At 46.5% G+C, this 12,013-nt stretch overlaps 1 protein-coding gene across 11 annotated transcripts in view; it reads right to left on the bottom strand.

Moving 5' to 3' along the window:
- The window catches only part of Gramd1b (GRAM domain containing 1B), a 264,481-nt gene that overhangs the window by 104,248 nt on the left and 148,220 nt on the right, over nucleotides 1-12,013 (bottom strand). The window contains exons 1-2 of one of the 11 annotated variants that reach the window (XM_017796336.2): nucleotides 2,345-2,476; nucleotides 1,697-1,772 (exon numbers count right to left, since the gene is read on the bottom strand). The exons of 9 other annotated variants lie outside the window; for them this stretch is intronic. In XM_017796336.2, the coding sequence (XP_017651825.2) occupies nucleotides 1,697-1,772; nucleotides 2,345-2,357 (89 nt within the window). In that variant the 5' untranslated portion in view covers nucleotides 2,358-2,476. Of the gene's footprint in view, nucleotides 1-1,696; nucleotides 1,773-2,344; nucleotides 2,477-12,013 lie in introns of those variants that run through there. One more of the 11 variants, XM_017796335.1, reaches the window with a different exon arrangement.

Here is a 12,013-nt window from a genome sequence, read left to right as displayed (position 1 = left end):
GATGCCTGAAATAACTGCTCATTTCAAAGCGCTTGGATCAGAGAAGGGAAGGTTTTAAAAAGTGCCAGCTTGAACAGCATCAGTTCAGGTAATCTGTGTGGTTTGGGTCCTGAAGGCAAATGCTAACCTCTGGAATGATCGAGCTCTGATGTCTGGGATGAGATGACCTGAGATCTGAACTCAAAGGTGGAAAGGCCTAAGAAAATAAAGCTATCTCTGCTTCTACTTCCACATGCAAATACAGGTACAATCCCATCTCTCCAAACTAACCCGGGAACTACTTGGTACCCCTGAGGCCACACCTTGCCCAGAGCTGACCACAACCTCATACACTGAAAACCAGCAGGTTGACAACAAACCACTTAGAGCTTCAGTGCTGTTCAATCACTAGATGACCAAGACTCCAACATCACACATCACACCACACACATCAATGACAGCGGCATTCCAACCAAATAGCAAGTTACTCACAGTAAACTGTTTTGGATCAAATTACAAGCACAGATCCCACTCCCACAGCTTCCAGTGCACACTGCCAAGGGGGCAGAGTACCTTGCACATCTTGTGTGCAGAGTGGGTGCGCAAATATTTGTGAAAGATGGGAAGGGAGGAACAGTCCTGGGAGATCTGTTCTCATTGTTTGTTCTCTAGCTTCTTTCTTCAAGGATGTGATAGATCTCATCTGGTTTAAAAAACAGATGGATGGAATTTTACCCTGGTGTAGACTGACAAATGAAATCCCAGAGAGGTTAAGTAACCTGTTTCCAACTGCACAGCATGTAGAAATGGAAGTATCACCCAGGCTGTGATTCTCAGAGGCCTGTCCAGACAGAACTGCCTACAGCACCCTGGCTGCTTGGGCCTCCTATCTCATGCTCTAGCTCCTCAGTTGCTCCTCATCCACGCCCAATAGCTTGGGCTCCTTGTTTGGAGAATACTTGGAAAAACAAATTTCCAATTGCCACCAGGATCCAAGCGGATCTGAAAGCTACTCAAGAACGCCCTCTAGTGTGCTCAGCCTCAAGCAGCACCCAAGCACTGTTCCCCTGGAGAGGCCCAGACCCCATATACCACTGGGACTCCCAGGAGCTGGGGGGAGGGGACAGCACAGCACCTGCCACTCAGGCCCAAGGCCTCACCAATCCCAAGGCCAGAGGTGGCTGCAAGAAGAGCGACATCTCTGCTCCAATGACTGTCAAGCCCACACCAACCCCACCCAACCCTGATGCAAGAGCAAAGGAAGGAAGAACACAGGTGAGAGGTAGTGTGGGGATGTACCCACGGAGCAGGAAAGCCAGAGTGGGGATCAGAGGCAGAGGAAGAAGACAGAGTACAGGAGGGGCCAACAGGCACCAGGCATGGACATGGAATAAATACATACCTGCAAAAAAAAAAAAAAAAAAAAAAAAAAAAAAAAAAAAAAAAAAAAACTAAGGAAAAGCTAAAGAAAAAGGCAGACTACAAAAGCGAGTCTAGGCAAATGCCCTAGACACCCTCCTGGCCCCCTCATCCACCCTCTCTGATGTTTGGATACAGGAGGTGGCCAGTGTGCTGTGTAGGACGCAGCACACCCTCCCCTCTCCTGATGTCATGTCCCTCCACTGACAGCCCTTGGAAGCTCATGAGTGCTGGGCTGAGGGAGAGGAGGGGAGAGACAGTGAACCAAAGGCGGAACTCGCAGAGCAAAGCCACTTACGCACAGTGCGGCCGGCAGCATTTCCATCCTACCTTTGCAGTCGCCATGTCGGCCGGATCCATGATCCCGGCTTGGCCTAGGGAGCAGCGGCACCATCCAAGGAGAAAAGGCAGAGTCACAAATGTCCACCCAGAAAGAGCACACCACCCCTCTGAAAGGCTGGGGGAAAGAGAGACCTGCTTCCACTCTCCAGAGGCCCCCCCTGGTGCCTCCTCTGTTGGCATGACAGGAAGGCATCTTGGGAGTCCCCAGCCAGGTGTGGGGCCAGCCACCCTGTGTGCCCACAAATGCCCATGAGGCCCAGTCTGTGCATTTCCCCTCCCCTGGTACTTGGTCTCAGGAGGCCAATGTGGGTCTCCCTAGACTCCCCCTGCTGGGAGGAGGACGCAAAGTGGAGGCCCTGCCCTCCCATCACTGACAGCTGGTACCCACAGATCAGGACGAGGGGCATATGTGGGCAGAGGCTGCTGGGAAGTGCTGAGCCAGCACTGGGGTAACAGGAAGGGCGAAGGCTCGGGTTGATTGGGGCAGGTGTGAAGGTGCAGGCACTCAAAAGAAAGCAGGGAGAAGGTGCTGTGTGAGGAGGAACCGGGCAGCGCGGCAAGGTGGAGGTAGAGGGAGAGGAATTCGCCCGGTGAAGCCACTCACCTTCCAATAACATTCAGACTGACTGAGGCCTACACAGGAGCCAGGAGCGGGCGGTTCACACACCCCCACTCCGCTCCCAGAGACTCACAGCCTCTGTCTAAATGTACATGAGAGCAGCCGGCAGGCCGGCTGGATCTGCAGAGGCCCCTGGCTCCGTTGGAGCTGTCTGATTGGCGGAGCAGGATGACTTCATCCAGCCCCATTCATCACTCTACGTTTCCTGCCCAGCAGGGACAGGCCGCTCAGCTTGCAGCGACTCCGGCTTCCTCTCCGGCCAGCTAAGCTAGGGCAGCTTGGGATAGCTGTTCAATCAGGGACAACCGGGAAAGGGAACCAGCCAGAGTACCCCAGGCCTTCTGGGAAGAGGGGAGCAGACTGCTACTGGCTACTAAGAAAGAACCAACTCAAACCACTGTGCCAGTATTCACTGTATGCCACGGGTCTGCCAACCCAGCGCCAGCAGAACAGAGAAACACTCCTTTAAAAGGAGCAAGGACAAGATAGAGGTGCTGAAGAAGCTGCAAAAGCTGTAAGATATACTTCCCCCCAGAGAATAAGGATGTGGAAAACCAGACCCATGTCCTCAGGCATCCCCCAGTACCTTCCTTCCCTCAACATCTCCTGTCAGCAAAGCTGTCTGGGCTGCTCTAGGTACACAGATTCCCTAGTGCCCATTAGCTCAAACCCACACAGAGCTATAGGTAAATGGGCACTTAGAGCTCCACTTCACATATTGTTAATCTAAGGCCCAGAAAAAGGAAAAGTCAGTGAGTCAATGCAAGGATGTCAGCCTCCCAAGGTCATCTACACAGAGATTTTTACTTCAAAAGTGCTGCCACTGGGCCAGTGAGATGGCTAAGAGGGTAAGGGGATTGTGACCAAGCCAGAAGACCTGAGTTCAAGACTCAGGAGCCACATGATGGAAGGCAAGAACCGACTTCCCCAAGTGGTCCTCTGACCTCCACACCAGTACCGTGCCATGCATGCACAAGCACACGCAGGCACACACAAAAATAAATGTAATCTTTAAAACATAATTATAAAGCAAGGAAAAAATGCTATGATTCTCAGAGTAATGGCCTCACTTCCTTTTCAAATTCCTCCCTTCTTCCTAGACTGCGTTCAAAATATAGGCCCCAGACCACAGAAAAGCCCAGCAAAGCAAGAAATAAAGATTAACCTAGAGTAAGAAAGAAGGTGTAGGCTGAATGGTCACTTATATACTCCCAGCTCCATTTCTCTTCACTCTTCTATTACCTTCCTTTGTTCAGCCACAAGTTTAGGTGGGGAATGTAGAACTACAGATTTGGCCCAGAAAACCACCCACCATGCCAGTAGTCATGGCAAACACGGCTGGCTGCAGATAGACCTGGAGCTTTGGGCTGAAGCGAGGTCCTGTTTCTCTAGTATTATGTGGACCCACTTGAAAATGGTTTTTGGACACTGAAGAAATTTCACGCCATGGGACAACAGACTTGCTTAGCTCAGCCTTCTCAGTTCTCTCCAGATATTCCTGACACTGAATCACCATCAAGGAACACTTCAAGTGCTCAGGACCCAGCAATTGCATCCTGTCCTCAGATGGTTCCTTAATGTCTCTTTAGCCATCCACCCCCTATGGAAGACTCAGCAACCAAATATGTCAATATGTGAACCATGAAGCCACCTTAAACACCAACACGCACACACACACACGCACACGCACGCGCATGCACACACACGCACGCACACACACACGCACACACACTTCAGAATCTAATCTCAGCTTTACCTTTGTTCCTGATTGCTTGATTCGGTTGTGGTGCGCATCACCCTTAAAGGGAACAAACAAGAATCTTTTTTTTAAATTTTTTGAATTTCCAGGTTCTTAAAGATAAAATGATTTGAAAGCTCAAAAATGAAAACCATACCAACACTATTCCCAGTATATACAGCACTCATACATCTGGCTTAATGACTAGAGCAATAATACTGACCACTCTCCATTTTTACAGTGCTCCTTAATTTAAATTGTGTTTCCAGAGCCTTATCTCCTTGGATATTCTATTAGGTACATACTATAAAGATGATTAAACTGACTAAAGTGACACCGTGAGCAGGTTAAAACCAGACTCAACTCAGACTTAGCACTGAGTATATCCCTCTTGCCATAAACCTACTAATCTCAGTTTCCCGCCACTTCACTGGATCTCCACAGTCTGATGTCAATTATTGTTGAAATAGAGAATAGAAAATATCAATTAACACCAAGCAAGAGGTAGGCAATATAGCTCAGTTGGTAGAATACTTGCCTACCACACATGAAGTGTGTCCCAGCACCTCATAAAACAGGATGTGGTGGTACATGTATGCCTACCATGCCAGCACTAGGGAGGTAGAAACAGGAGACTCAAAAGTTCAAGGTCATCCTCAGCTACATAGCAAGTTTGAGGCCAGTCTGAGTTATATGAGACACTGTCTCAAAAATAAAATAAAAAACAAATTCCAATTTAAAGTCAGAAGAAGTGGCTCAGGACTTTAATCCCAATATTTAGGAGGCTGAGGAACATATAAATAAATAAATATCCAGCAAGATGGCTCAGCAGGTAAAGGTGCTTACCATGAAAGCCTGATAACGCTCAAGTTCAATCCCAGAAACCATGGTGGAAGGAAGGAACCAACTCCTGAAAATTGTCCTCTGATTTCCACATATACACTGTGGTAAGCACATGCACACATGCACTTACACGCTAGCACATCACAAATAATAATAATAAATGAAATGTATGCACTATGTAGTTCTGTCTGGGCTAGAACTCTTATGTACACCAGGCTGGCCTTGAACTCACAGAGATCTGCCTGCCTCTGTCTCCCAAATGCTGGGATTAAAGGCGTGGACCACCATTCCCATGTCCATTAATCTGATAATTCTCTTTGAGATTTAGAGGAAAAAATGGGATTATTCAGAGTTTATTATACACCTTTAAAGGAATCTCCCAAGCCTGGCATGGTGGCAAACCCAAGCCCTTGGAAGACTAAGGAAGGTGAAATTTGAGTACAGCCTGGACTAAAGAATGAGACGCTAGCTCAAGAATAAATAAACAAATAAATACACAAGGAATCGCCTGCATACAGTGAAAATTGCTTTTAGATGAAATAATGATGAGCTGGGCATGGTGGTGCATGCCTTTAGTCCCAGCACTAAGGCAGAGGTAGGTGGATCTCTATGCGTACAAGACCAGCCTGGTCTACACTGTGAGTTCCAGGCCAGCTGGGGCTACTGGGAGACCCTGTCTCAAAAGGACCAAAATAAATAAATAAATAAATAATAAATTAATAAATAAATAAATTGATCACTTGAGGCTGAAAAGGAGAATAAGGTGCCTTGCTAAATTTGAACTCAACTATCCAGGTTAAAATGAAGAGGAAGGGGGAAGAGATGCCTGTCTTGGAGTCTGGAGGTCCATTTTTACTGCCATCATACAGAATATGTGCGGCATTCTATGAGACTCAGAAGAGTACACGTTGAGTCTCCCTCATCTGAAATGTTTGGGATCAGAAATTGGATCACACCTGGAAGTGTATCAGGTTTGGGTACTGCGTAGGCTTTCCCAGATGAACCATCCTAATCCAGAAGTCAAAAATGCTCCAAAATCCAAACACTCAAAAATCTCACATTTGGGGTGATTTTGGATTTCAGATTTTTGGCTGACAGATGCTTAACCAGAAACAGAATTTAGGTCAATGAATGGCTTTCTATAACTCACCACTTAGGTTTATAAGCTGTACTGGATGGCCACAGATGAATCAATTGGGAAAGGACGAAAGTCCTCTCTCCCACTAGACAAGAGTCACCAAATAGACCCCTCAAAAATCCAACAGCATGGGGCTGTGCCATACTCTACACACACCACATGCTCTCTGTTCAGAAGCTGCAATTCTCTTTGTGTTCCTGGGTCAAGAGTCAAATGTGAGGACAGAGAGAAGGTTGATAACTATGAGGGAGGATATTCTGTTTCAAAACCACACAGAAACCAATCCCATGATCATCAGGGTCCCACTAGTCTCTCCAATGACAGAAGCCATCTACCTACTCAGTTCTTAAATAAGTGTCATCATGTATGCTGGTGCACACCTGTAATCCCAGATTCATGGGAGAGAGGAAAGAGGAACCTCACAAGCTCCAGGCTGTGTAGTGGGTTCCAGGCCATCCAGGGTTACTTAGCAACCCCCCCCCAAAAAAAACAGAAAAAAGAAAAGAAACATCCCACATATCCATCCCTGGATGGCACATAGGTGCAGACAGTGTTTAGTAAGGCTGCTTACTTACCAGAAGCATCATATGTATTTCACAAAGTGACTCATGCCTTGAACTCCAAGCATCAGGGAAGTACTGTTTGGTACAGAATAGACAAACTCTAAGTCACGGCAGTATTGAAAAGAGGGGATGGCATTAGGCTTCAGTGACAGGAGAGATTAACTATAACAACTATAACTGTAACTATAACTATAACTATAACTATATATATATATATATAATTCTGAGGAAAAAGACGTGCCGAAATCCTTGCCATATTTGACCCTAAGAGGTAAGTCCATCCAGACAAGGTCCCATGCAAAGGGTGGGCCTGGCTGGCCTTGACCTCCAAGAGACCCCCCTGCCTCTGCCTCCCAAGTGCTGGGATTAAAGGTGTGAGCCACCACGCCCGGCAGAAATTTATTTTTAAACAAGGAGAAACTTGAGTGTGAAATAAATAAATAAATAAATAATAAAAAATTAATAAATAAATAATAAATGAGAAAGTGATGCAGGGTGTGTAAGAGGCCACTGGACCTACACCATTGCTACTCAGCAAAGAGAACTTGATCCAACTCCTTATAAAATAGTGTCTGTCACTTATACATTAGCTTTTGGAACTAAAAGCCTGAAGATTACTTGTCTCCAGCTCATTTCATTTTGCCTAATATTTAGAGACAAGGAGAGAAATACTTCTTTGTAACATTCTCTCTCCAGGGCAATTATCCATACTAATTACTTTACCCCAGGTATTACTTTCCAAGTCCTTATTAATCACTGCGCTTTCACACTAAGTTGAGGGGAAAAGACCCAGATGCTTTTGAAAAGATGGGTTTTGACAGCAGAGTGTAAGGGGATGTGGTACCTAGAGTTGCAGGTTCCCCAGGCACAGCTCTGAGGCAGCACAGCTCTGAGGCACAGCTCTACAAGACAGCAGCCTCTTGGGAGGCCTGGTACAAAAGAGCCAGTGTGGCTGTTTCAAACCCTGGTCAGATAAACTTTCCTGGCACTGCATTCTGGGAGTTGTAGTTCTGAGAGCACCATTCAGTGGCCATGTTTGAGAGTAAGCAGCTCTATCTTTCTTCCTGTACCAAGACTACAAATGTACCATCAAACACCTTTGCCAAAAAGGAGAAGCCCCTTCTCTCTAGAGCCTGGGTACTGACTGTAAACTGAAAAGAAGGTGATGAATCAGGAGATTCACAGAACTACAGAGAATCTGATAGAAAAAGGAGCTTGAGAGGTCACGTCTAGACTCTCCCTGTATATAGATGACAGGTTCTTTGGAAGGGGGAAGAGGAAAAGTGAAAGGGCAGGGTATGTTCCCATGGTGTGTGTCTGTGTGAGTTTCTCATCTTTTGCTTGCTAACCAAGAACCTTCAGGAGTACTGAGCATGAGGAAGCACTGAGCCTTGAATTCTGACTCAACCAGTCATCTCTGTGTAACTTTGGGCAAGTTTCTTAGACTCTGTGTCCCATTTCCTTATCTATAAGACAGGGATATTACATAACTCAAAAGCTTCTGTGAAGACCGATAACATCATAAAGGGCTTACAATTCTGTTTGCTACATGACAAACACTAAGTCTGAGTTAGCTAGCTTGTGTGTTGCTTATTATTCAGTAGTTGACTGGATTTCTTCCCCTCGGCACGTCACCCCTCTCCCCAGGATGTACATCTTAAGTCTCTTGTGGAGTTGAGGGGAGAAGCAATAAACAACAGACAAACCCACATGCCATTTGAAGTGAATAAAGGCATCAAAGCAGTGGGGCCAGATAGTCACTAGAATCAGGACATGAAGGAGGAAATGCACCAGGGATGCCGTGGGGTCATGTCAATGGTGCTGAACACTGAAAGACCACAGGCAGCTGGGGCAAAAGTCAGAGCAAGGAATCCACATAAGGCAGGCACGATGGAACAGGCCTGTAATCCCAGCCCTCAGGAGTCAGAGACAGGACTGTCAATTCAAAGCCAGCCAGGGCTACCTGATCAGTCAGGGTTACCTACAAAGATCCTGTGTCCAATAAACAGTCCAAGGGCTAGGGATGGGACTCAGTTAATAGAGTACTTACCTAGCATGCACAAAGCCCTATGTTCAATTCCCAGCACTGCATAAAACTGAGCATGGCAGCACATGCTAGTAATCCCAGAATTTAGGAGGGAGAAACAGAAGGATCCGAAGTCCAAGTCATCCTTGGCTACACAGTGAGTCTGAGGCCAGTCTGGCCTACATAAGACCCTGTCTCAAAACAAAACACAAAAAGTCACAGTCCATAAGACAATCAGAGAAGTGGATCCAGCTGAGCATGGGGGTGGAAAGGAGACAAAATGTTTGGAGTCAGAGTGGGAATGACCATCAGAAGAAGCACTGGAACATCAGAGACCTGGGGATAGCGAGAAGCTGCCCAGCAGTAGGAAAGCTAGAAAGATGGGCACTAACCCTGCAAGGTCACGTGCAAGTTGGTCTTGCAAAGCTGAGCTTCCTGCCCGAGAAGGGAGAGTGTTGGGAGGGTTTGAGGTAGAAGAATTTCTGAGGCAGTTAAGATGAAGAGGGGACACGGCAGGTTCCAGGAGAAACAGAGATGACCAAGTCTTAGAAGTCACCTGTGGAAGTCACTCTGTGCACTGTGTTGGAGGCAGCCAGAGAAGAAAGTGGGGCTATTGCAGCACAAATTCTGCTACCTAGGAGAAAAGGGGGAGCCCAGGGCCATCGGCCTCAGAGGGCACTGAGCTTTGGGAAGTTCCCAGCTTCTGTAAGACTGAAGGCTGTGCTGCTGTCAGAGCCACTTTATACACAAATGCCATCAAGAAAATAAACAAAATCAGATTTTTTTCCTTAACTGTTAGCAATTCCTGAGACCTCAGAGATAATAAGAATCTAAGTGACAGTACCTTGGCCTCAGTCTCCGGAACTTATCAGAGAACAGCACAGCACAGTGGTGAAACTCTAGAGTCGAACTGCCCAGTTCAAATTCTAGCCCATCAATTAATGGCTGTGAGATCTTATATTAACTTCCAAGATTTCTCTGAGCCTCAGTTTTCTTATGTATAAATGAAAGTCATAATACACATGGTATATCCCTTATATGAAGTGTGTCAGAGCAGAAGTGTTTTGGATGTGGGCTTTGTTTTAGATTTTGGAATACTTGCATAGGCATAATGCAGTATCCTGGAGCTGGGACCCCCATGGAAACATAAAACTCATTTGTGGTTTCTATATACTAGCCTAAAACTGATTCTATGCGCTAGTTTGGTGCACCTGCATTTTGGCTGTGACCCATCACATCAGGCGAGGTGTGTAATTTTTCTGCTAGTGGAATCTGTTAGTGCTCAGAAAGTTTTAGGCTTCAGAAATCATTTTTGAATTTCAGATATCCAGAAAGGGATGTTCACCTTGTAATACTATTCCATAGCAAAACGGTGAGATTTAAATGACAGCACTCTGACTGGCAGTTAAAAGGCATACTCAATTAATGTTAACTAATGTCTTCTTGATTTCAACCTCAGGGGCATCCATGGGTGTCCTATGAGTTTCCCCAATCCTCCAAGTCATCCTTACTTGGTACTCATGAAAAGCTGATACTGATAATGCAACTTACCCTTACCCTCCATCTCCAGTTAGTATCACAGGATCACACCACCTCCAGCATGCGGCTGACACACCCCACACCCCCTGATTTGAGGCTTTAGATGGCAAAGATGTGCAAATGCCACACAAAAAATGAAAAGCTCCTAGATACACACAGCCGCTGGCATCCCCTGCCTTAGAGGTTTACTCCTGTGCCTATAGTTTTCACAAGTCCTACAGCAGGCTGCAGGGGGACAACAGTCGATGATCACACCCAGGTTCCAGGTGTGAATTACAGAAACAGTATTAACTAAACCAGGGGTAATCCAATGTCCTGACAAACTGCTCCTCTGTAGACTAAGGAAGAAGGTGCTGGAAGAAGATTGAGGCTACAGGACATGGGGGTTGTCGGAACGCTTGACTGCACTGGGTGCAAGCTGCCAGAAGATGCTCCAGTGACTACTGCTGAAGCTGAGAGAAATGAGGAAAAGGTGGCAGATGGACTATGGTCACAGACCCAGGACAAGCCTGCAGGAAGCAGCAGCCTCAGAACTCCTATTGTAGGAGTTCTGGTGAGTTACTGGGAGTGCTGGCAAACCTAGAGAAAAAAGGAGGGTGCATAAATACCCACAGAGACTTCAGCTGGTACCTGCAGGGAGGCAAGAGCAACAACCGCTCTGTTCTGCTGCAGAGACAAAATAGTGAAACTCAAAGAAAGCGTCAAAGATTGCCAGAGGCATCCTGGAACTTCCTGCAGATAACTCGTTAGTGGAAATCCTAAGGCACTTCGAAAAATCAATGAGGCACAAGAAACATACTTCTAAAAGATTAAAATTGGGAGAGATGGCTAAGTGGTTAAGAGCACTTGCTGCTCTTGCAGAGGACCCAACTTGGGCTCCCAGTACCCGTGTCTGATGCTCGCAACTGACTATAACTCCAGCTCCAGGGGATCTGATGCCCTCTTCTGGCCTCTGTATGCCCTCACACACGTGTGACAGACACACATATACATATATAAAAATTTTTAAGTAGATCTTTTAAAAAGATAATAATAACAACAACAATAGTGAACAACCAAGGTCCCTTGGCCCTAAGGAATGTTTAACTGGACCATTCAAAATCACTGTGATCCATTCTCTCCTTGTTAATGTTTCCTTGTTCTGTCTAGTTCTGAAGTTTTCCAAGAGCTTTAGGAAAAGACTTTCCCACATACCTCTACATCTTATACTCAAACCCCAGGAAAGTGGTAAAGAAGTAATAACCAGAGCTAGAGAGATAGCTCAGCAGTTAAGAGCATAGGGCTGGCTGGGAGCGTGGCTGGAACCAGTCACCCCTGCACCTCGCTGTGGCTCTGAGCTAAGGGAGACAATGGCCCATTACCATGCTTGAGCTGATCATGGGTCATAGCTCCTTCACGGTGGACCTGAGTTGTGCTGCCAGGATCTTGTTTCTGACAGATAACAAAGCACAGAAGGGAGCTAGAAAACCCTAAAGAGAAAAGGCGAACAGCCTGGTGGGACCTCAGACAGCAGGAAGAGAGGCCGGGTAGGGCTGGGAAACCGTGCTGCGGTGCCTTCAGATGCCTCCATGTGTCTGTGATCTTCAAGTGTTCCTTCAGCCTTTTCTTTCCTTCTGGAACATGCTCACCACATGCTCTACCATTGGGATTCACTGCCAGCCCCAGAATTATGCCGTTATTGTATTTTATTTTCATTTTTTCCATTTTGTGTCTGTGTGAGGATGGAACCCAGGACCTCCAAGGGTGCTAGACACACACTCTGCCTCTCACATACACCACTGCTCCCTTCCTGGGTTTATCTGTCTGT

This window comes from Nannospalax galili, unplaced genomic scaffold (assembly GCF_000622305.1).
Source record: "Nannospalax galili isolate Female #2095 unplaced genomic scaffold, S.galili_v1.0 scaffold229, whole genome shotgun sequence".
Classification (NCBI taxonomy): domain Eukaryota; kingdom Metazoa; phylum Chordata; class Mammalia; order Rodentia; family Spalacidae; genus Nannospalax; species Nannospalax galili.
Note: the sequence above shows the minus strand (reverse complement) of the source record. Positions and strands in the feature narration are given on the sequence as shown.